Source organism: Bufo bufo, chromosome 3 (genome assembly GCF_905171765.1).
Source record: "Bufo bufo chromosome 3, aBufBuf1.1, whole genome shotgun sequence".
Lineage (NCBI taxonomy): Eukaryota > Metazoa > Chordata > Amphibia > Anura > Bufonidae > Bufo > Bufo bufo.
Genome location: NC_053391.1, coordinates 38913047 through 38930634, shown reverse-complemented (window position 1 = coordinate 38930634; position 17588 = coordinate 38913047). Strand labels below are relative to the sequence as shown.

At 49.3% G+C, this 17588-nt stretch overlaps 1 protein-coding gene across 2 annotated transcripts in view; it reads left to right on the top strand.

The window, feature by feature from the left end:
• Positions 1-17588, top strand: part of TTC3 (tetratricopeptide repeat domain 3) — a 174330-nt gene that overhangs the window by 25629 nt on the left and 131113 nt on the right. For both annotated transcript variants that reach the window (XM_040423100.1, XM_040423102.1), the window contains exons 6-10: positions 5699-5752; positions 9533-9674; positions 9759-9844; positions 10339-10433; positions 17236-17298. In XM_040423100.1, the coding sequence (XP_040279034.1) occupies positions 5699-5752; positions 9533-9674; positions 9759-9844; positions 10339-10433; positions 17236-17298 (440 nt within the window). The remainder of the gene's footprint in view (positions 1-5698; positions 5753-9532; positions 9675-9758; positions 9845-10338; positions 10434-17235; positions 17299-17588) is intronic.

The following is a 17588-nucleotide window of genomic DNA, read 5'->3' as shown; positions in this document are numbered from 1 at the left end:
CTGCATGCCGAGCTCCACCGCAGCCTCAGTCGCCCGCTGTGTCGCTCCCTGCTTCCTCTGACCCGCCTGACTGGGCTAGATCCCTGTCCCAGGCCGTGGAAAGCCTCACTCATGTCGTGGGCCGCCTAATAGACAGGCCACCTACCCCGCAGGACGCTACTTTTACTGTCGCGCCCTCCGGGTCCACCGCTTCTGCCGCTGCAGCGGGTTCACTCCCTCTTAGTGACCCCTCCCGAGCTAGGCACTCTCAGAAGCGTCTTAGAGTAGAGCGAGCCTCCTCCTCGGATGCCTCCCTCTCCCCGCCACGCGTGCGCACCCAGACGAGCCTCTCCTCTCCAAAGGATTCGCTCTCTGAAGGTGAATTGGCGGTTTCAGATTTGGAAATGGACTCGGCCCTGCCGTCCAAGCTAGCCTCAGCGATGAGTCAACTCATCTCGGATATTCGTGACACCTTTAAGGTGCAGGATGACCCCCCTAGCTCTGACGCAGCTAGCGTCTCCTTTATCAGACCCAGGCAGGCCTCAAAAGTCTTTCCAATCCACTCTGATTTCTCCTCCGTGGTGTCTAAGGCTTGGGCTCGCCCGGACGCCCGTTTTGTCAATCCCAAGAAGCTGGACATTTGCTATCCATTTCCAGCCGATGTCGTGGCCACCTGGTCGTCCCCACCCAAGGTGGACCCCCCTGTGGCCCGTCTGTCAAAAAACACGGCCATCCCTGTTCCCGACGGGTCCTCTCTTCAGTCAGCGGAGGACCGTCGCATGGAGACCCTTTCCAAGGGCATTTTTGCTGCCTCCGGTTCTGCTCTCAGACCGGTTTTTGCCTCTGCTTGGGCAGGTAAAGCAATCTCTGCTTGGGGTGCGCAGCTGGAACAGGAGTTGGACTCGGACGTCCCCATCCAGGACCTACGTTCCTTGGCCCAGCTTATTATTCGGGCCGGGAATTTTGTTTGTGAGGCCTCCCTTGATGCGGGAGCCCTTATTGCACGCTCCTCCGCCCTGGCGGTTTCCGTCAGGAGGGAGCTCTGGCTGAAAGTTTGGAAAGCGGACGCTGCCTCCAAACGTTCCTTGGCGGGGCTACCGTTTGCGGGTTCCCGCCTTTTCGGGGTCCGCCTAGACGAGCTTATTTCGGAGGCCACGGGTGGTAAAAGCACCCATCTCCCTCAACCCCAAGCCAGGGGCGCCCCCCGTGGACGCCCCGGTGCGTCTCGTTTTCGGTCCTCCCGCAGGACCTCTGGGGCTCCCCCCGCAGCTGCCGCTTCGGCCCCTCCCCAGGATAAACGTAGGAAGCCGTTTTTTCGGGCACAGCCCTCCTGGCGCAGGCCGCAGGCTGCCCGCACACCCGCAGCAAAGCAATCCTCTGCCTGAAGGCGCGCCCCCACCCACCCGGGTGGGGGGCCGGCTCCTCCTTTTCAGGGACATCTGGATGGCTCGCATCTCCGACGCCTGGGCTCTCGAAATTGTGTCCTCAGGATACAAAATCGAATTTGCGTCTTTCCCTCCAGATCGGTTCTTTCGCTCCCGCCCCCCGCGGGACCCGAAAAGCGCGGCTGCGTTCTCCGCGGCTGTTCAAGCCTTACTGGACAGAGGGGTGATTACCCCCGTTCCTCTAGAGGAAAGGTTCCAAGGGTTCTATTCGAACCTCTTTGTTGTTCCCAAGAAGGGAGGTTCGGTGCGGCCCATTTTGGACCTCAAAAAGCTCAACCGTTTTCTCTTCCTTCGACGGTTTCGGATGGAGTCCCTCCGTTCCGCGGTGGCTTCCCTGGAGCAGGGAGATTTCATGTCTTCCATCGATATACAGGATGCCTACCTCCATGTTCCGGTAGCCCGGTGTCACCATCGCTTCCTCCGATTCGCCGTGGGGGACCTCCACTTCCAGTTTGTCGCCCTTCCCTTTGGGCTGGCAACAGCCCCCCGGGTTTTCACCAAGGTCCTGGCCCCGGTTTTGGCCTTACTCCGTTCCAGGGGTGTTTTTCTGCTACCGTACTTGGACGATATCCTCATCAAGGCTCCGTCCCTTTCCCAAGCGGTTGCCAGCGTGGATCTCACTCTAGAGACTCTGGCGAGATTCGGTTGGGTCATCAACTTCCCCAAGTCCTCCCTTCCTCCCGCCAGACAACTGGTCTTCCTGGGAATGCTTTTAGACACGGAAGCGGCGGAGGTACGTCTTCCCTCGGAAAAACGTCTGACCCTCCGTCGGGCGATTCAGGGTCTCCTTCTCCACCGTCGACCGTCCTTCCGCTTCTGCATGCGGGTCTTGGGGCAGATGGTTGCCTGCTTCGAGGCAATCCCATTTGCGCAGTTTCACTCCCGCCCTCTCCAACGGGCGATCCTCTCCTCCTGGGACAAATCGCCGGAGTCTCTGGATCATCCCTTCCATCTATCGCCTCCGGTACGGTCATCTCTCCGCTGGTGGTTGCAGTCCCCTCTTCTGGGCAGGTCCTTTCTGCCGATCAACTGGTTGGTGGTTACAACCGATGCCAGTCTCTTGGGCTGGGGAGGCGTGTTTCCTCCCCGATCCGTCCAGGGCATTTGGTCTCCATCGGAGTCCAAACTCTCGATCAATGTCCTGGAGCTGAGAGCGGCCCTTCTGTCTCTGCGACACTGGACTCATCTGCTGAAGGGTCATCCAGTTCGTGTGCAATCGGACAACGCCACGGCCGTGGCGTACATAAACCACCAGGGGGGCACTCGCAGCGTTGCAGCAATGCGGGAGGTCACCAGCATTCTCCGTTGGGCGGAAGCCCACGTCCCGGCCCTATCTGCAATTTTTATTCCAGGGGTGGACAATTGGGCGGCGGACTTCCTCAGTCGCACCACCGTCGACCCCGGCGAGTGGTCTCTTCACCCGGAGGTGTTCGAGGCCATTTGCCTTCGTTGGGGCATACCGGACGTGGACCTCATGGCCTCAAAATTCAATCACAAGGTCCCCGCATATCTGTCCAGGGCCAGGGATCCGGGAGCCTGCGGAGCCGACGCCCTCGTTCTTCCTTGGCGAGGCTTCGCGCGCCCATACATATTCCCTCCCATCCCTCTCCTGCCCAAGGTCCTTCGGAAGATAGCGGCGGAAGGCGTCTCGGTGATTCTGGTCGCTCCGGACTGGCCCCGCCGGTCTTGGTATGCCGACCTCATGCTGCTCCTGGCAGACGCGCCCTGGCCGCTGCCCGCCAGGGAAGATCTTCTCTCTCAGGGACCGATCTTCCACCCGCGTTTAGGGTCCCTACGTTTGACGGCGTGGTTGTTGAGACCACCGTCCTGACGCGTAGGGGTTTTTCTGCGGACGTCGTCCGCACCATGATCCGCGCCCGTAAGCCGTCCTCTTCTAGGATCTATTATAGGACCTGGAGGACCTTTTTGGGGTTCTGTGCCGATCTGGGGATTCCTCCGCTCCGCTTTTCTCTCCCCACCGTTTTGTCCTTCCTGCAGAGCGGACTGGCCCAAGGGCTGGCCCTTAGTTCTTTGAAGGGTCAGGTGTCTGCGCTGTCCATTTTGTTTCAGCGCCCACTGGCCCCCCTTGGTCCTGTCAAGACCTTCCTTCAGGGTGTGGCTCACGCGGTTCCCCCGTACCGTCCTCCGGTACCGCCCTGGGACCTGAACCTGGTTCTCTCAGCGCTCCAGGCTTCCCCTTTCGAGCCTCTGCGGACGGTTTCCTTGCGACTTCTGTCCTGCAAGGTTATTTTCCTTGTAGCCGTCACCTCTCTTCGGAGGGTGTCCGAATTGGCTGCACTCTCCTGTCTGGAACCTTTCCTAGTGTTCCACCAGGACAAGGTGGTTCTTCGTCCGGTCCCTTCCTTCCTTCCTAAGGTGGTCTCCGCCTTTCATCTGAACGAGGACATCGTTCTCCCCTCTTTGTGTCCTTCCCCTTCCCACCCGCGGGAGAGGGAGCTTCATCGCCTGGACGTTGTCAGGGCGCTCAAGGTTTACCTGGAGGTAACCAGCTCTTTCAGGCGTACTGACTCGCTCTTTGTGGTTCCGGAGGGGTCGCGCAGAGGGATGGCGGCATCCAAACTTGCTATCGCCCGTTTTGTCAAGATGGCTGTTACTGAGTCTTATCTCGCCAAGGGCAAGGTTCCGCCCCTTGGTGTTACCGCTCACTCCACTAGAGCGGTCGGGGCTTCCTGGGCTCAGAGGAATCGGGCTTCTACGGAGCAGATTTGCAAGGCGGCCACTTGGTCCTCCTTGCACACCTTCACCAAGTTCTACAGGGTGCATACTCATGCGTCGGCTGACGCTGCTTTAGGCCGTCTGGTGTTGCAGGCGGCAGTTGATTGATGCCTCTGGTGTTGGTCTAGTTTGTTCTGGTCCCTCCCTTCTGGGACTGCTCTGGAACGTCCCATGGTTTCCTGTGTCCCCCAAGGAATATGGGCGAGAAAAGGAGACTTTTGTATTACTTACCAGTAAAGTCTCTTTCTCGCTCTTCCTTGGGGGACACAGCACCCGCCCTTCATTTGGGTTACAGTTGTGGTTCCGGCTTGGTTGCCCCCGTTGGGGCTCGACAGTTCCTTTTTTCCGGTTGGTGGTTATCTTTCACTACTTGGACACGCAACTGGCAGTCTCTTCTCCAGGCTGAGGGGTATAGCTGATGGAGGAGGGGCTTACAGCTTTCACTTAGTGTCACGCCTCCTAGGGAGCAGAGCTATACCCATGGTTTCCTGTGTCCCCCAAGGAAGAGCGAGAAAGAGACTTTACTGGTAAGTAATACAAAAGTCTCCTTTTTCTGCAAGGACCACTTTCATGCAAGACAATTTTACCAGAGACCGGGTGGGGCTTAGTGGATGGTTGGGGGCTTAGGGGGTGCCGGTCTAATTCACCCGCGACTAGGTTCTAGTGGTCGCTGGGCTCTGCTGCGCTGCTGATATTTTCAAGGTGACATGGAAGAGGAACTGCAGGTCATTCTCCCGCTCACTCCCTCAGATACTAGCTGAAACTTGATGCTGACAACCCTGCTCCCCCCTTTGGGCCGTTGGTGCCGCAGTGGGACCTAACCAATCCCTGCCTCACAAGCCCTTTTCAAGTATTTTCATTGGTGGCAGTAGCTGGCCGGCATCACAGTTGAAAGGAAGGAACTGTACGGCTGCGCTCTGTGTGTGATGTGCGCGTCGGGCGCGAATGCGCCTGGCGTCTCCGCTCTTCTGTATTTCCGCGGCCCTTCAAACAATCTTCCAGGGCCCGGTCCGCGGCCTGGCGGTTGGGGACCGCTGCCGTAGAGCACTGATTCCCAACCGTATTACCACAGGGGCGATCCTGAAAACACCTAATGCCATGCCTGCCTTAAAGCGGTTGTCTCATTTGAGCAAATGGAATTTATCACACAGAGAAAGTTAATAAAATGCAGGGATCTGGGCTTCCTGTTGTAAAAGTGACAGGTTTTTTATTTTTTGTTGTGTTTTGGGAAATTTTGTAAAAAGGTTTGGAAGCAGCGCCCTAATCTATGAGAACCCGTGTGGCACCAACAGAGTACAGCCTAAAAAGTCTGCATGTGTGCAGATGGATGTAATTCTATAATATCCACAAACAATGTGGATGCGACACAGACCGTATCTGTAACTGGTGGACCCCAAAATACATACGGTCGTGTGCATGCGGCCTACCAGAGAGGAAGACCCAGGATAAGTAACATATGTACATAAAATCTCATGTCGCCCCATGTATTGGTCAGGCTGATGGACACCTGTACTGACCTTGAGCTCTTCTCGTTTCAGAGTCGGTGGTTCTTTGTTGATGATATACTAAGAATAGGAAATAAAATGGACACCGTAAGTAACAGAAGACGACAGCTGTGCGCAAAAATGGTTGTCTGTTTATAAGTCGGTGGATTTGTCGTTGTAAAACCTTTTACTTTTTAGCAGTTCATTGCAAAAATGTCTTGGGGTTAAAGGGGTTGTGTCACTTCAGCAAATGGCATTTATTATGTATAGAAAGTTAATACAAGCCACTTACTAATGTATTGTGATTCTCCATATTGCTTCCTTTGCTAGCTGGATTCATTTTTCCATCGCATTATGAACTGCTCCTTTCCATGGTTACGACCACCCTGCAATCCAGCACTGGTGGTCGTGCTTGGACAATATAGAAAAAAGCACCAGCCTATGTGTCCTAGCAACCAGGAAACCCGGCACTTTTTCCTATAGTATGCAAGCACGGCCACCGCTGATGGATTGCAGGGTGGTCGTAACCATGGAAACAAGCAGTGTATAATGCGATGGAAAAATTAATCCAGCCAGCAAAGGAAGCAATATGGAGAATCACAATACATTAGTAAGTGCCTTGTATTAACTTTCTCTACATGATAAATGCTACTTGCTGAAGGGAGAGACAACCTTTTTCTTTTTTTTCTTCCTTCGCGCTAATCCTTAGAGGTAGCGGTATGTCTCCAGGTTATGCCATTACTTTTTGGACCAGTGAGGGGTTGTGATCCGGGGCCGATGGAAGCCCCTTTGGCATGTTCTCTGCCCAGCGTGGTTCTTTACCTGCAGTGTAGGAAATAATTGTATTTACGTACACAGATGGTGGTTGGCAACCCTTAGTAGTGACCGTCCTTAGGTGACCACCGCCATTGAGCTTTTCTTCAGGCACCACAGGTCCCTGATCTATCTTACATCAACATCTTGTTTGACACAGGCCATGTGACAACCAAAGCCAGTGACTGGCCGTAGTGTTGGCATGTCGCCTATCCACCCGCTGCAGTGGTCACGTGATCCACATCAAACTGGATGTAGGGTTGGAGTCAGAACCCAGCGGCGGGAATCGGTACCACGAGTCAGGCTACGCTAGAAGGGGGTCTGAAAAAAGCTTAGGAAGGGGCTGTCCAGCAAGGAAGACTAACCTGATACTGCATGTCAGAGGGGGTGATTTCTAATCTGCTTTCTTTCAGTTCCTGATCAGTTACAAGATATTGGTTTGCTGTCAGTGAATGAGAACACTCTTCAGAGGCAGTAACCCTGTTCATAGCGAGTCCTGAATACAATTGTATCCGGACCTGACAAAGCTCTGCGAACACCTCAGCAGGAGCAGTCTCTGCTGGTTTGCTACAATGTATCAGTCTGGAGTCACAGAGCCTTGTCTATACAGTCAACTGTATCCACTTCTCAGCTGAGCGCAGGACCAGCAATGGGCAGGGTTTCTGCCTCTGAATGTGAACGGTGTTCTCATTCACTGACTGCAAGCAGAGATCTGGGAATTGAAATTTCACGCGTATCAGAAGTTGTGGAAATTTTCATTTATGCAGGGAATATGCTTTATTTTTAAAAAAATCAGAAAACCTTTGAGGCAATATTCAGAAGTGGCAGATTAGTCAGAGATTTTAGGTGTGGGTTCCACGCTAAGAACCCACTACAGCTTTTTAGGGCAATGTTGCTGATTCTCAGATTCGCATCATGCTAGTTGTCATGCATTTCTAGGAGGAGTAATGGAGGAACAGCACAACATACAGTTTTTGAAATGATGATCCAAACTTGTTGTTTTATGGAAAATTTTAAGCATCGACCCAAACAGACATATCAGGACAGTTCAAAGAAGGAGTCGCGCTGCCTCACTTGGCTCTAAGTCAAGAGTCCTGATCAGGATAGGATACAACAGCTTTTTGGTGATGCCAAACAACGAGGTTCCACAGGAGGATAATCTCGGTCACAAAACCACCCCTCTGTGGATATAAAGGTTCAGCCACATAGTGAAGGTCCACCAAGGTTTCCAATGAGAATAGATTTTATTATACTCACAAAGGTATAAAATCAGTAGGCATGGAACAGAATAAAATCTCTGTTGTTATGACACCGCTTGACCCAGGTTTCGCCACACCAGCTTCACCAGGCGCAGATGATACACCCACCTATTGGCGTTCCTTTTATATGGGTGTCGAAATAACATACAACCTTCTCCCATCCCCTTCCATTATAAATCCACTATTTTTTTTTAAACTCCATGCATAAATAGAAATAAGGTTACAACGGTTGTTTCTTTTCACAATACCAAAAAAATAAATCACAAACCAACTAACGTCATTTTCTTATACTCCTATCGTCATAATGATTCACACATCCAGATTCTTCTCCGCCTACTAAAATAACTCCATTTAAACAATACATCATAATTATTGTCTTTGATTATGTATAATCAAACCATTATTCATAAGGAACACTCACCCTCACAATTTATACCAGCAATCAATGACTTATAATCTAACCATATTATACTAATCAACCAAACAAGGTTTCAAATCTAGGTCGATGTTCAGACCATCCGGCTGTAGAGACCGCGGTTAATAGCCACCACCGGATCTCCTCCTCGCCAGTTCTGTTTGACAAACCATAACCCCTTAGGATTTTTTTCCATGCATTTTTTTTTTAAATGCATGGACACGCTGTGTGTCTCGAGCCCTTTTCTGATGTTTAAATGCTCTTGGATTCTTGTTTTAAGGTTTCTCATGGTCCTCCCAATATATATTAGTCCACAAGGACACTTTAGGAGATATATTACTCCCATACATTCACAGGAGATTCCCCTCTTGATATTATAAATCTGACCATTGTTCGATTCTACTTTTTGGACATTTCTCATCTTTTTATCTTCCAAGGTGCGATTTCTGCAAGTAATACAGAAGCCGCTCCATGTGAATTGGTTATTGCTCTCTTTGCCAACCTTCACTGGAATATGACTGTGTACCAAAGCGTCCCTTAAATTCGGTGCTTTCCTAAAAAGGAGTTCAGGTTTATCAGGGATAATGTCCCCCAGGATCGGGTCATTTTTTATTTATTGACCAATTTTTTCTCAAGGAATTTTTTAAAGGTCCCAAAATTGCACTAAACTGGCTGAAAAAAAACCCAACTATAATCCTTTTCTTGATTTCCCTTATACCTTTTTTCTTTCGTATCCCTTGTTGCAACAATGTCCCTAGTTTTTTCCAGAGAGCCCCTATCATACCCCTTCTCCTCAAATCGTCCCACCATAATTTTACTTTGTTCTCTGTAATCACTTGTTTCAGTGCAATTTCTATGGATGCGCATAAATTGCCCCTTAGGGATATTTTCTATCCAGGGACTATGATGACAACTCGATGTATCAATATATCCATTTACATCAATGGGCTTAAAGAAGGTTCTTGTTTTCAGTTTATTGCCCTGGACAAAAATTGTTAGATCAAAAAAATTAACACTGTCAGCGCTAAACTCACTGGTGAACATAACATGACAGGAGACCGACCCTCTTCCTTCATCTTAGCTTTCCGTTTGTTGCCTGCATGGTAACAAGCTCTTAGGGCTAAAGCTTACCTAATAGTCACATGTTGAAAAGAGAGCAGCACTCCAGTATAGGATAAAAGAAAATCCAAAAGATTTTATTTACCCAAAATGTGGCAACGTTTCGGCTCTACAATTGAGCCTTTCTCAAACTTTTTGAGAGAGGCTCAATTGTAGAGCCGAAACGTTGCCACATTTTGGGTGAATACAGTAAATCTTTTGGATTTTTTTTTTAATCCTTTACTGGAGTGCTGCTCATATATTTATTTATTTATTTATTTTTTACTTTTCGTTTTCTTTCAGCCCAAGCGCAAGACAAAAATTGCTGCCATGGTAGATGCAATAAACTGGGTGCTGGATACTGAAGACCGAGCTGTGTATAAGAAAATCATGAGCGCACACGATCATCTTCGCAGTCTCGCCCTTTTCACCTTCTTTTACCAATGTACGCGATGAAGTTACTTCTGGTGCCGTCATATATGACGACTGATGTCTCCTGATTACACTAAAAAATAAATCTTTCCAACAGATTCCTTTTTATTGAACAAGATGGGCGAGGAGTGCTGTTCCCTGACTGACAAAGTGAAGAAACACGAGTGTGACGAATGTGATAAGGTAAGAGACCGGGGAAAGTCGCCATTCTGCCGTTCCATGTGTACTGGATATGGGTGGCGCCCCACCTTGGGACCCCCTCTTGGCATGAGCAGTGGCTCTTGCCGCTCATTTGTTAAAGGGGTTTGCCATGATTTTAATATTGATGAAGTGGAGGGGGATTGTCCATGGAAGCAGAGCGGAGTGGCTAGAGCACTTAAAGGGTTTGTCCGGGTTTGGAGCTGAACCTGGACATAAGCTCTCCTTCACTCATTTACCATGCCCTGCAATGCATCACCTTCCGCCTAGTGGTGAACCTGGTGACGTCACTGGCACAATTGGGTGGTCTGTAGCGCTGCCCCAGGCTGTTTTACAGGCTAGGGTGGCGATAAAGACCGGAAAAATAGCCCAGCTTGAGCATCGAGATCTGAAGTTGTCTTAAATATAGGAATTCTAAATGACTTTACTTGTAGGATGCTTAAGATTTGTATTCTAAGGTCACTCACTCCGTGTTCCAGGAATGTGACAGAAAGAAGATTTGCGGTAATGTCGCTTTTGAAAAGGAGCAGTACATCAGTGCCGTTCAGTATTACACTGCAGCCATGCAATACAGGTAAATGCTTGTTTTCTGCTTTCCATGTATAGATTCCATTCAGCCAGCTATTCTGATTACATCTACTAAAAATGGACGCATGTCATTCCGCGTGCGTCCGTTTTTTTTTTTGTTTTTGCACCCATATACCTGAATGTATGAGCCACAGGTGCAAAATGGACAAGAACAGTGCCTGCTGCCACTCCATGGGTCCAAGCGGAAATCTAATTTGACTTACCATTGATTTTAATGGGCCGCGGGGCTGTCCATGTGTAGTCCCTGGCCCACATGGAGGGACAAATACTTAGAGTTTATTTGTAATGTCTGATAGACATCCGTAGAACTGATTGGGGCTGAGCCGTGATACCAAGCACGGCCACTATGCAATGTACGGCGCTGTGCTTGGTGAGCTGCGAGGAGACCGCACTGCTCACCGGAGTGCCGCGGTGGTCCCAGGTGTCTGTCCTGACCTCTGCCACTCTGAAACTGATGACCTGTCCTGAGAATAGGACATCAGTATCAGAATCTCAGAAATTCCCTTTAAAGGGCATCTGTCAGCAGTTTTGTCCCTATGACACTGGCTGACCTGTTACATGTGCACTTGGCAGCTGAAGACGTCTGTGTTGGTCCCATGTTCATATGTGCCCGCATTGCTGAGAAAAATTATGTTTTCCATTTCATCCACCATGACGGCCCACATTGAGATTGACCCTTGACCTCTGTAGGGGCAGGAACACATAGAGAGTTTAAATTCCCCCCACCCCTCCACCTCCTCAGTGCTTTCCTGCCCCTACAGGGGCCAACATGTAGAGAGAGCCCTCCTTTCAGGAGGGTAGCAGCTTTATTCTCTTACAGGAATCTCCTGTTGGCCTCCCACGGCAGGAGCTAAGGCTGGCCAGCTTGGAGCAACAGGGACCCTCGTCTTAGCTTATGCTGAGGCCTGCGGTCCTTTCCCTACCTCAGACTTCCTTCCCTCTGCTGGGTAATAGTCGGGGGTGCCGGCTTCACAAGGCGCCTCGCGCGCGGCGCTTGGCGTCCTTCCTCTCAGGTGACCGGCAGGAGGAGTGGTGCGGCACATGGAGCGGGCGGGCCGGGCGGCGCACGTACCTTTTTCTACAAGCTGGTGCGGCGCAGGCTCACGCTGTCAGTCGGGGCGCTGCTTGATGACGTCAGACGCCGGGACAAGAATTTAAAAAAGCGCGGTTGTCAGCCTTTGACTGCTGCACCGCGATGTCTGAAGCACCTACTCCTCGCCAGGAAGGCTCTGACCCTTTGGCCATCAGTACCGTGAGTCCCCTCTGGGGGGAAATTGTATTTAGAATTTTACTTTCTGTTCCAATTTTAAAATACGACATATGTGGTTGCTTCCTCCAGGGCAGCAAAGAATCCAAAACTAAAGCAAAGCTCTCAAAGTGCTGTGCATGCTCAAGAAGGTTACCTGAAAATTACAAAAAGAGGCTGTGCAAGCCTTGTACTGCTGAAATATGGAAGGAAGAGCAACCAGATATTCTGTCCGAAATAAACTTTTATTACGGACGAAATCAGATCTTCTTTGGCCACTATGTCTGTTCCCGCTAGTGTCCCCAACCCTCCCAAGAAGCGCAAACTGTCGGTCGTCTCCTCATCTGAGGGCGAGGATGTAGAGGAAACTTCCGTCACATCCAGACAGATTCCTGCTGAGGACCCCTTGTCAGAGGGGGAGATTTTGGAGGAAGACAAAAAATATTTTTTCTCCACAGAAGAGATGGAGGATTTACTCAGAGCAGTCAGGTCCACAATGGGAATCGAGGATACCCCTAGACCCCGGACCGTCCAGGATGAAATGTTTGGGGGCCTTAGATCCAAGACTTCCATTGTCTTCCCCATAAATGAGAATATACGGGAAATGATAATGGAGGAGTGGTCAGATCCTGAGAAGAGACTAGGTGTCCCCAAAGAGTTCAGGAACCGACTCTGCTTTGACCCAGCAGAATGCAAAATCTTTAATCAGACCCCCTAAGTCGACATACAGGTGGCTAAGGTTGTAAAGAAAACCGCTCTTCCTTTTGAGGATTCCTCCCAATTGGGTGATCCAATGGACAGTAAAGCAGACGGGCTCCTAAAAAGATCCTGGGAATCAGCAATGTTTGGGGTAAAAGCAAACATCGCAGCAACTTCAGTAGCCAGGGCTATGTATATATGGCTGGGGGAATTGGACGAACACCTAAAAAATAAGACCCCAAGAGAAGAAATCAGGGAGTCTATTCAACTCCTTCGTTCCGCCACAGCATTCTTAGCGGATGCCTCTGCGGAATCCATCCGCTTCTCAGCCAAAGACGCTGCTCTCTCTAACGCAGCCAGGCGAGCACTATGGATGAAAGCCTGGTCAGGGGACAAGGCATCCAAAGCCAAACTCTGTTCCATCCCATTTTCTGGGGAGTTTGTCTGTCTTTGGTCCCACTCTAGATAAAATTCTAGAGGGAGCGGCGGATAAGAAGAAGGGATTTCCGGAGGACAAGGAGTCTAGAAAGAAGCCCTTTCGTCAGTTTCAGCCCCAGCAGAGATCCTACAGGGGGAAAGGAAAAACTGGCAGATGGAGCTATCCCAAAGGGGGAAGAGGGAGAGGCTTCATTCTCAATCCCCAAAACAGACAAAATAAGCAGCAATGACGCCAGAGTAGGGGGGAGACTGAAGGGGTTTTTACCATCTTGGGAACAGATCACCTCAAATCCCTGGGTTCTAAACGTAGTCTCTCAAGGCTACAAGATAGAATTCACATCAATCCCCCCAAGAAGATTCTGCGTCTCAACCCAGAACAAAACAGAGCTTCCAAAAATATGGCAGGGCGTCCGAGACCTCTTAGATCTAGGGGTAATTCAGAGGGTCCCGCAACTAGAACAAAGGAGAGGTTTCTACTCCAACCTCTTCCTAGTAAAGAAACCAGACCAATCCCTGCGAACCATCATAAACCTAAAACCTCTGAACAGATCCATCTTATACAGGAAGTTCAGGATGGAAACCATCACATCCACTATTCCCCTAATCCAGAAAGGAGCGTTTATGTCGTCAATCGACCTCAAAGACGCATACTACCATATCCCTATTCATCATCTCTCCCAAAAGTACTTAAGATTTTCCCTAAAAGGGCTGGACGGCTTAATCCACCATTTTCAATATGTCGCCCTCCCTTTCGGCATCTCCTCGGCCCCCAGGGTCTTCACAAAGGTGGTAGTAGAAATGGTGGCCTATCTTCGTTGGGAAGGTATAACAATTATCCCGTACCTAGACGACTTCCTTATTCTTGGCAATACAGAAGCCGAAAATCTGTCTGCAACTCAGAGATTCTCAGAGATACTAAAAAGTCTGGGTTGGATCATAAACATAAAAAAATCCACTCTAATTCCATCCAGAAGAATAAGGTTCCTAGGCGTAGAACTGGACTCAACCCGTTAAAGACCTTTTCTTCCTCAGGACAAAACAGTGGCACTAATAGAGAAGATCCGAATGTTTCAGAGTTCTCACAGATGCTCCATCAGACGGTCCATGAGTCTTCTAGGAAGTCTAACTGCCTGCATCCCCTCGGTTGCCTGGTGCCAAAGCCACACAAGGGTAATCCAAAGTTGGATCCTAAGTGTATGGGATGGAAGACAGATAAACTTAGACAAAAATGTATGGATTCCTCAGTCCGTAAAATCGGATCTAAGCTGGTGGAAAGAAAAAAGAAGACTGCTTGGAGGTCTACAGTGGCGGAACTACCCGGCCGTTCAGGTAATAACAGACGCAAGTCTCGAAGGCTGGGGAGCAAAAATAGGAGACCATCTTCTACAGGGTACTTGGCCAGAAGACATAAGAAAAAAATCCTCCAATTACAGAGAGCTGTACGCTGTCCTCGAAGCATTAACAAAAGGAGTAGACCTACTAAAGGGTCATCATTTAAAGATCCTATCCGACAATACCACAACTGTGGCATACCTACGACACCAAGGAGGGACAAGGTCACGCCTGTTGGGTGCTGTAGCAATGAGAATCTTCTCCTGGGCAGAAGAGAACACCCTGTCGCTCTCCGCCATCCATTTAAAGGGCTGCGAAAACACAGTAGCAGACTACCTGAGCAGGGAAAAAATAGATCCAGGGGAATGGTCCCTGAACCGAAAGATCTTCCAGAGGATCTCAAAAAGATGGGGTCATCCAGAGGTAGACCTATTCGCTTCAAGAAAAAATACGCAGGTAGAATGCTTTTGCTCCCTAAACCTGGAGGACGGCCCATGGGCAATAGACGCCCTATCAATTCAGTGGAATTGGAGACTAGCTTATGCATTTCCCCCGATACCACTATTACCGCGAGTCATCCAGAAGCTTCTAGGAGAACCAACTACTCTCATCCTAATAGCCCCCCTATGGCCAAAGAGGAGCTGGTTCTCTACTCTAAAGCAGCTATCGCTGGAGGATTCCTGGGAAATTCCTTTTCAGAGAGGCATCTTAGTCCAGGGCCCGCTTCTGCATCCAGACCCAGAGATCTTCAGACTGGCAGCCTGGATCCTGAGAGCGAAACCTTAAAGAACAGAGGCCTGTCAGATAAGGTGATTCTCACGCTCAAGGCCAGTAGAAAAAAGGTGACATCTTACATCTATTTAAAAATCTGGAAAAGATACTGCTCTTGGTTAGGGATTGATCACCCGGACACCTCCTCTCCTCCCATCAATAAGATTCTGGACTTCCTTCAGAGCGGCCTGGAATTAGGTCTGAGACCTAGTACTCTGAAAGTACAAATATCAGCCCTCAGTACCTTCTACGACTGCAGTTTAGCCAATCACAGATGAGTCAGGAGATTTATTAGAGCAGCTTCAAGGTTGAGACCCACCCTTAAATCTAGAGCTCCAACTTGGGACTTGAACATCGTCCTAGAAGGCCTAACAAAACCTCCATTTGTACCGTTATCGGAGATCTCCTTAAAGCACCTCTCTCTGAAGACTGCTTTCCTGGTAGCAATTACTTCAGCCAGACGTATTGGAGAACTTCAAGCCCTCTCCTGTAGGGAACCATATCTCCAAATTAGTAATGATCACATCCGCCTAACGCTCGACCCTGGGTTCCTCCCTAAAGTAGTCTCCTCCTTCCACCAGGAACAGGAAATTTTTCTACCTTCTATCACTAGGTCCGAAGTTGCAGGGTCTGGTGATAATATGTATCTCTTAGACGTTAAGGATACAGTAATTCAATACCTGAAGGCTACCAGGGCTCTTAGGATAGATAATAATCTCCTAGTTCAGTTCTCTGGAAAAAATAAAGGGAAGAAGCTAGCTAAATCCTCCATAGCTAGATGGATCAGGTCCACCATCGAGTGTTGCTACAGGATACAGGGCAAGCCCAGTCCCGGCAATATTAAAGCCCACTCCACTAGGGCCACTGCCTCCTCTTGGGCTGAAAAAAGAGGCGTCTCACTAGACCAGATTTGTAGGGCCGCAACCTGGGCTAGCACAAACACCTTTGTAAGACACTACCGCCTTAATCTTCCGGACTCGAACAAGGCTCTTTTTGGTCGGAAGATTTTACAGGCCATATCCCCACCCATGTAGTCATTTGATACATCTCAATGTGGGCTGTCATGGTGGATGAAATGGAAAAACAGCAATTAGACTTACCGGTAATTCCGTTTCCTTGAATCCACCATGACTGCCCCATACTATTCCCATCCCAAAAAAAAATAAAAAAATATACGAGTTTAAGGGTATGAATCAATATCTCTTTACTCTCTTTTCCACCTTTCGGATAATTTGTAAAGCACTGAGGAGGTGGAGGGGTGGGGAGAATTTAAACTCTCTGTGTTCCTGCCCCTACAGAGGTCAAGGGTCAATCTCAATGTGGGCTGTCATGGTGGATTCAAGGAAACGGAATTACCGGTAAGTCTAATTGCGGTTTTTTATACATGCAAATAAGCCTTAGGAGCAACGGGGGCGTTGTCATTGCTTCCAAAAGGCTCTGGTTTCTCTGCAACTACCGCGCCCTATACACTTTGATTGCCTTTACAAGAAGTGAGGCCCAGTTATGATACATTTTCACTGTCTAGTCCTGCCAATCAAAGTGCTGAGAAATCAGAGACTCTAAGTGTAGTGTCGACGCCCCCGTTACTCCTAGAGGCTCATTTGCATGTAACAAAACATAATTTTTCCCATTAATGCGGGCACAAATGAACATGGGACCAACACTGATGTCTTCAGCTGCCAAGCGTACATGTAACAGGTCAGTCAGTGTCATAGGTACAGAACTGCTGACAGATGCCCTTCAGAGTTTCTCTGGGCTACAGACTTTGATGACATGTCCTCAGGATATGTCATCAGTGTCAGATCTGTGGGGGTCTGACACCCTGCACCCCCGCTGACAAGCTGTTGAACAGTATATAGAGCAGAAGCAGACCGCTCCATACACTGTGTAGTTTCTGGCACCTATTGAAGCTCAGCTCCCATTCACTGCAGTATCCCGGCATGGCCAGTACGCACTGTATGGAGCTTTCTGGCTGACTGATCGGTGTGGGAGCTGTGTATCGGACCCCCACAGATCTGACATCGATGACCTATCCAGAGGACATGTCTGTAGCCTGGAGAACCTCTTTAATAAAAGAGGGGAGGAGACAAGTCCTCTGGTCATTATCAAAAATGGAAGAAGGGAAAAGTGGAGCAGAAGCCGCTGTCATTTAAAACAATGGCTTCTGAATACTGGTTGGTTGCTATGGGCAACTGCTCCACTTTTCCTTTGCACAAATTGCACAGCTCCCCAACGTTTTACAGGCTGTGATTTTCATATAGTTTGGGATGATTACTTACTGCTATTTCTTTTGTCTCTTAAGCCCCCATAATCATATCTTGTTCGGTAATCGGGCTCTCTGCTTCATTCGTGTGGGTGATTATTGGTAAGTAATATATGTGTGTGTCTTACATCTAACTCTCTATAAAGGTATTATATATTCCCTAATAGATGGAGCCCATCTCACTCCCAGCGATATGCCACTGATTGTCAGATAGGTGCGGGTCCCACCTCTGGGATCCACTGGTATCTCCAGAACAGGGTTCCACAGCGCAAGCGCTGCCACTCTCCATTCACCTCTAAGGGAACCCTGGCTCGGCTATTTCCGAAACTGATGACCTATCCTGAGGAAATGTCATCAATATGGGAAACCACATTAAATCCTAAAGTATTAAA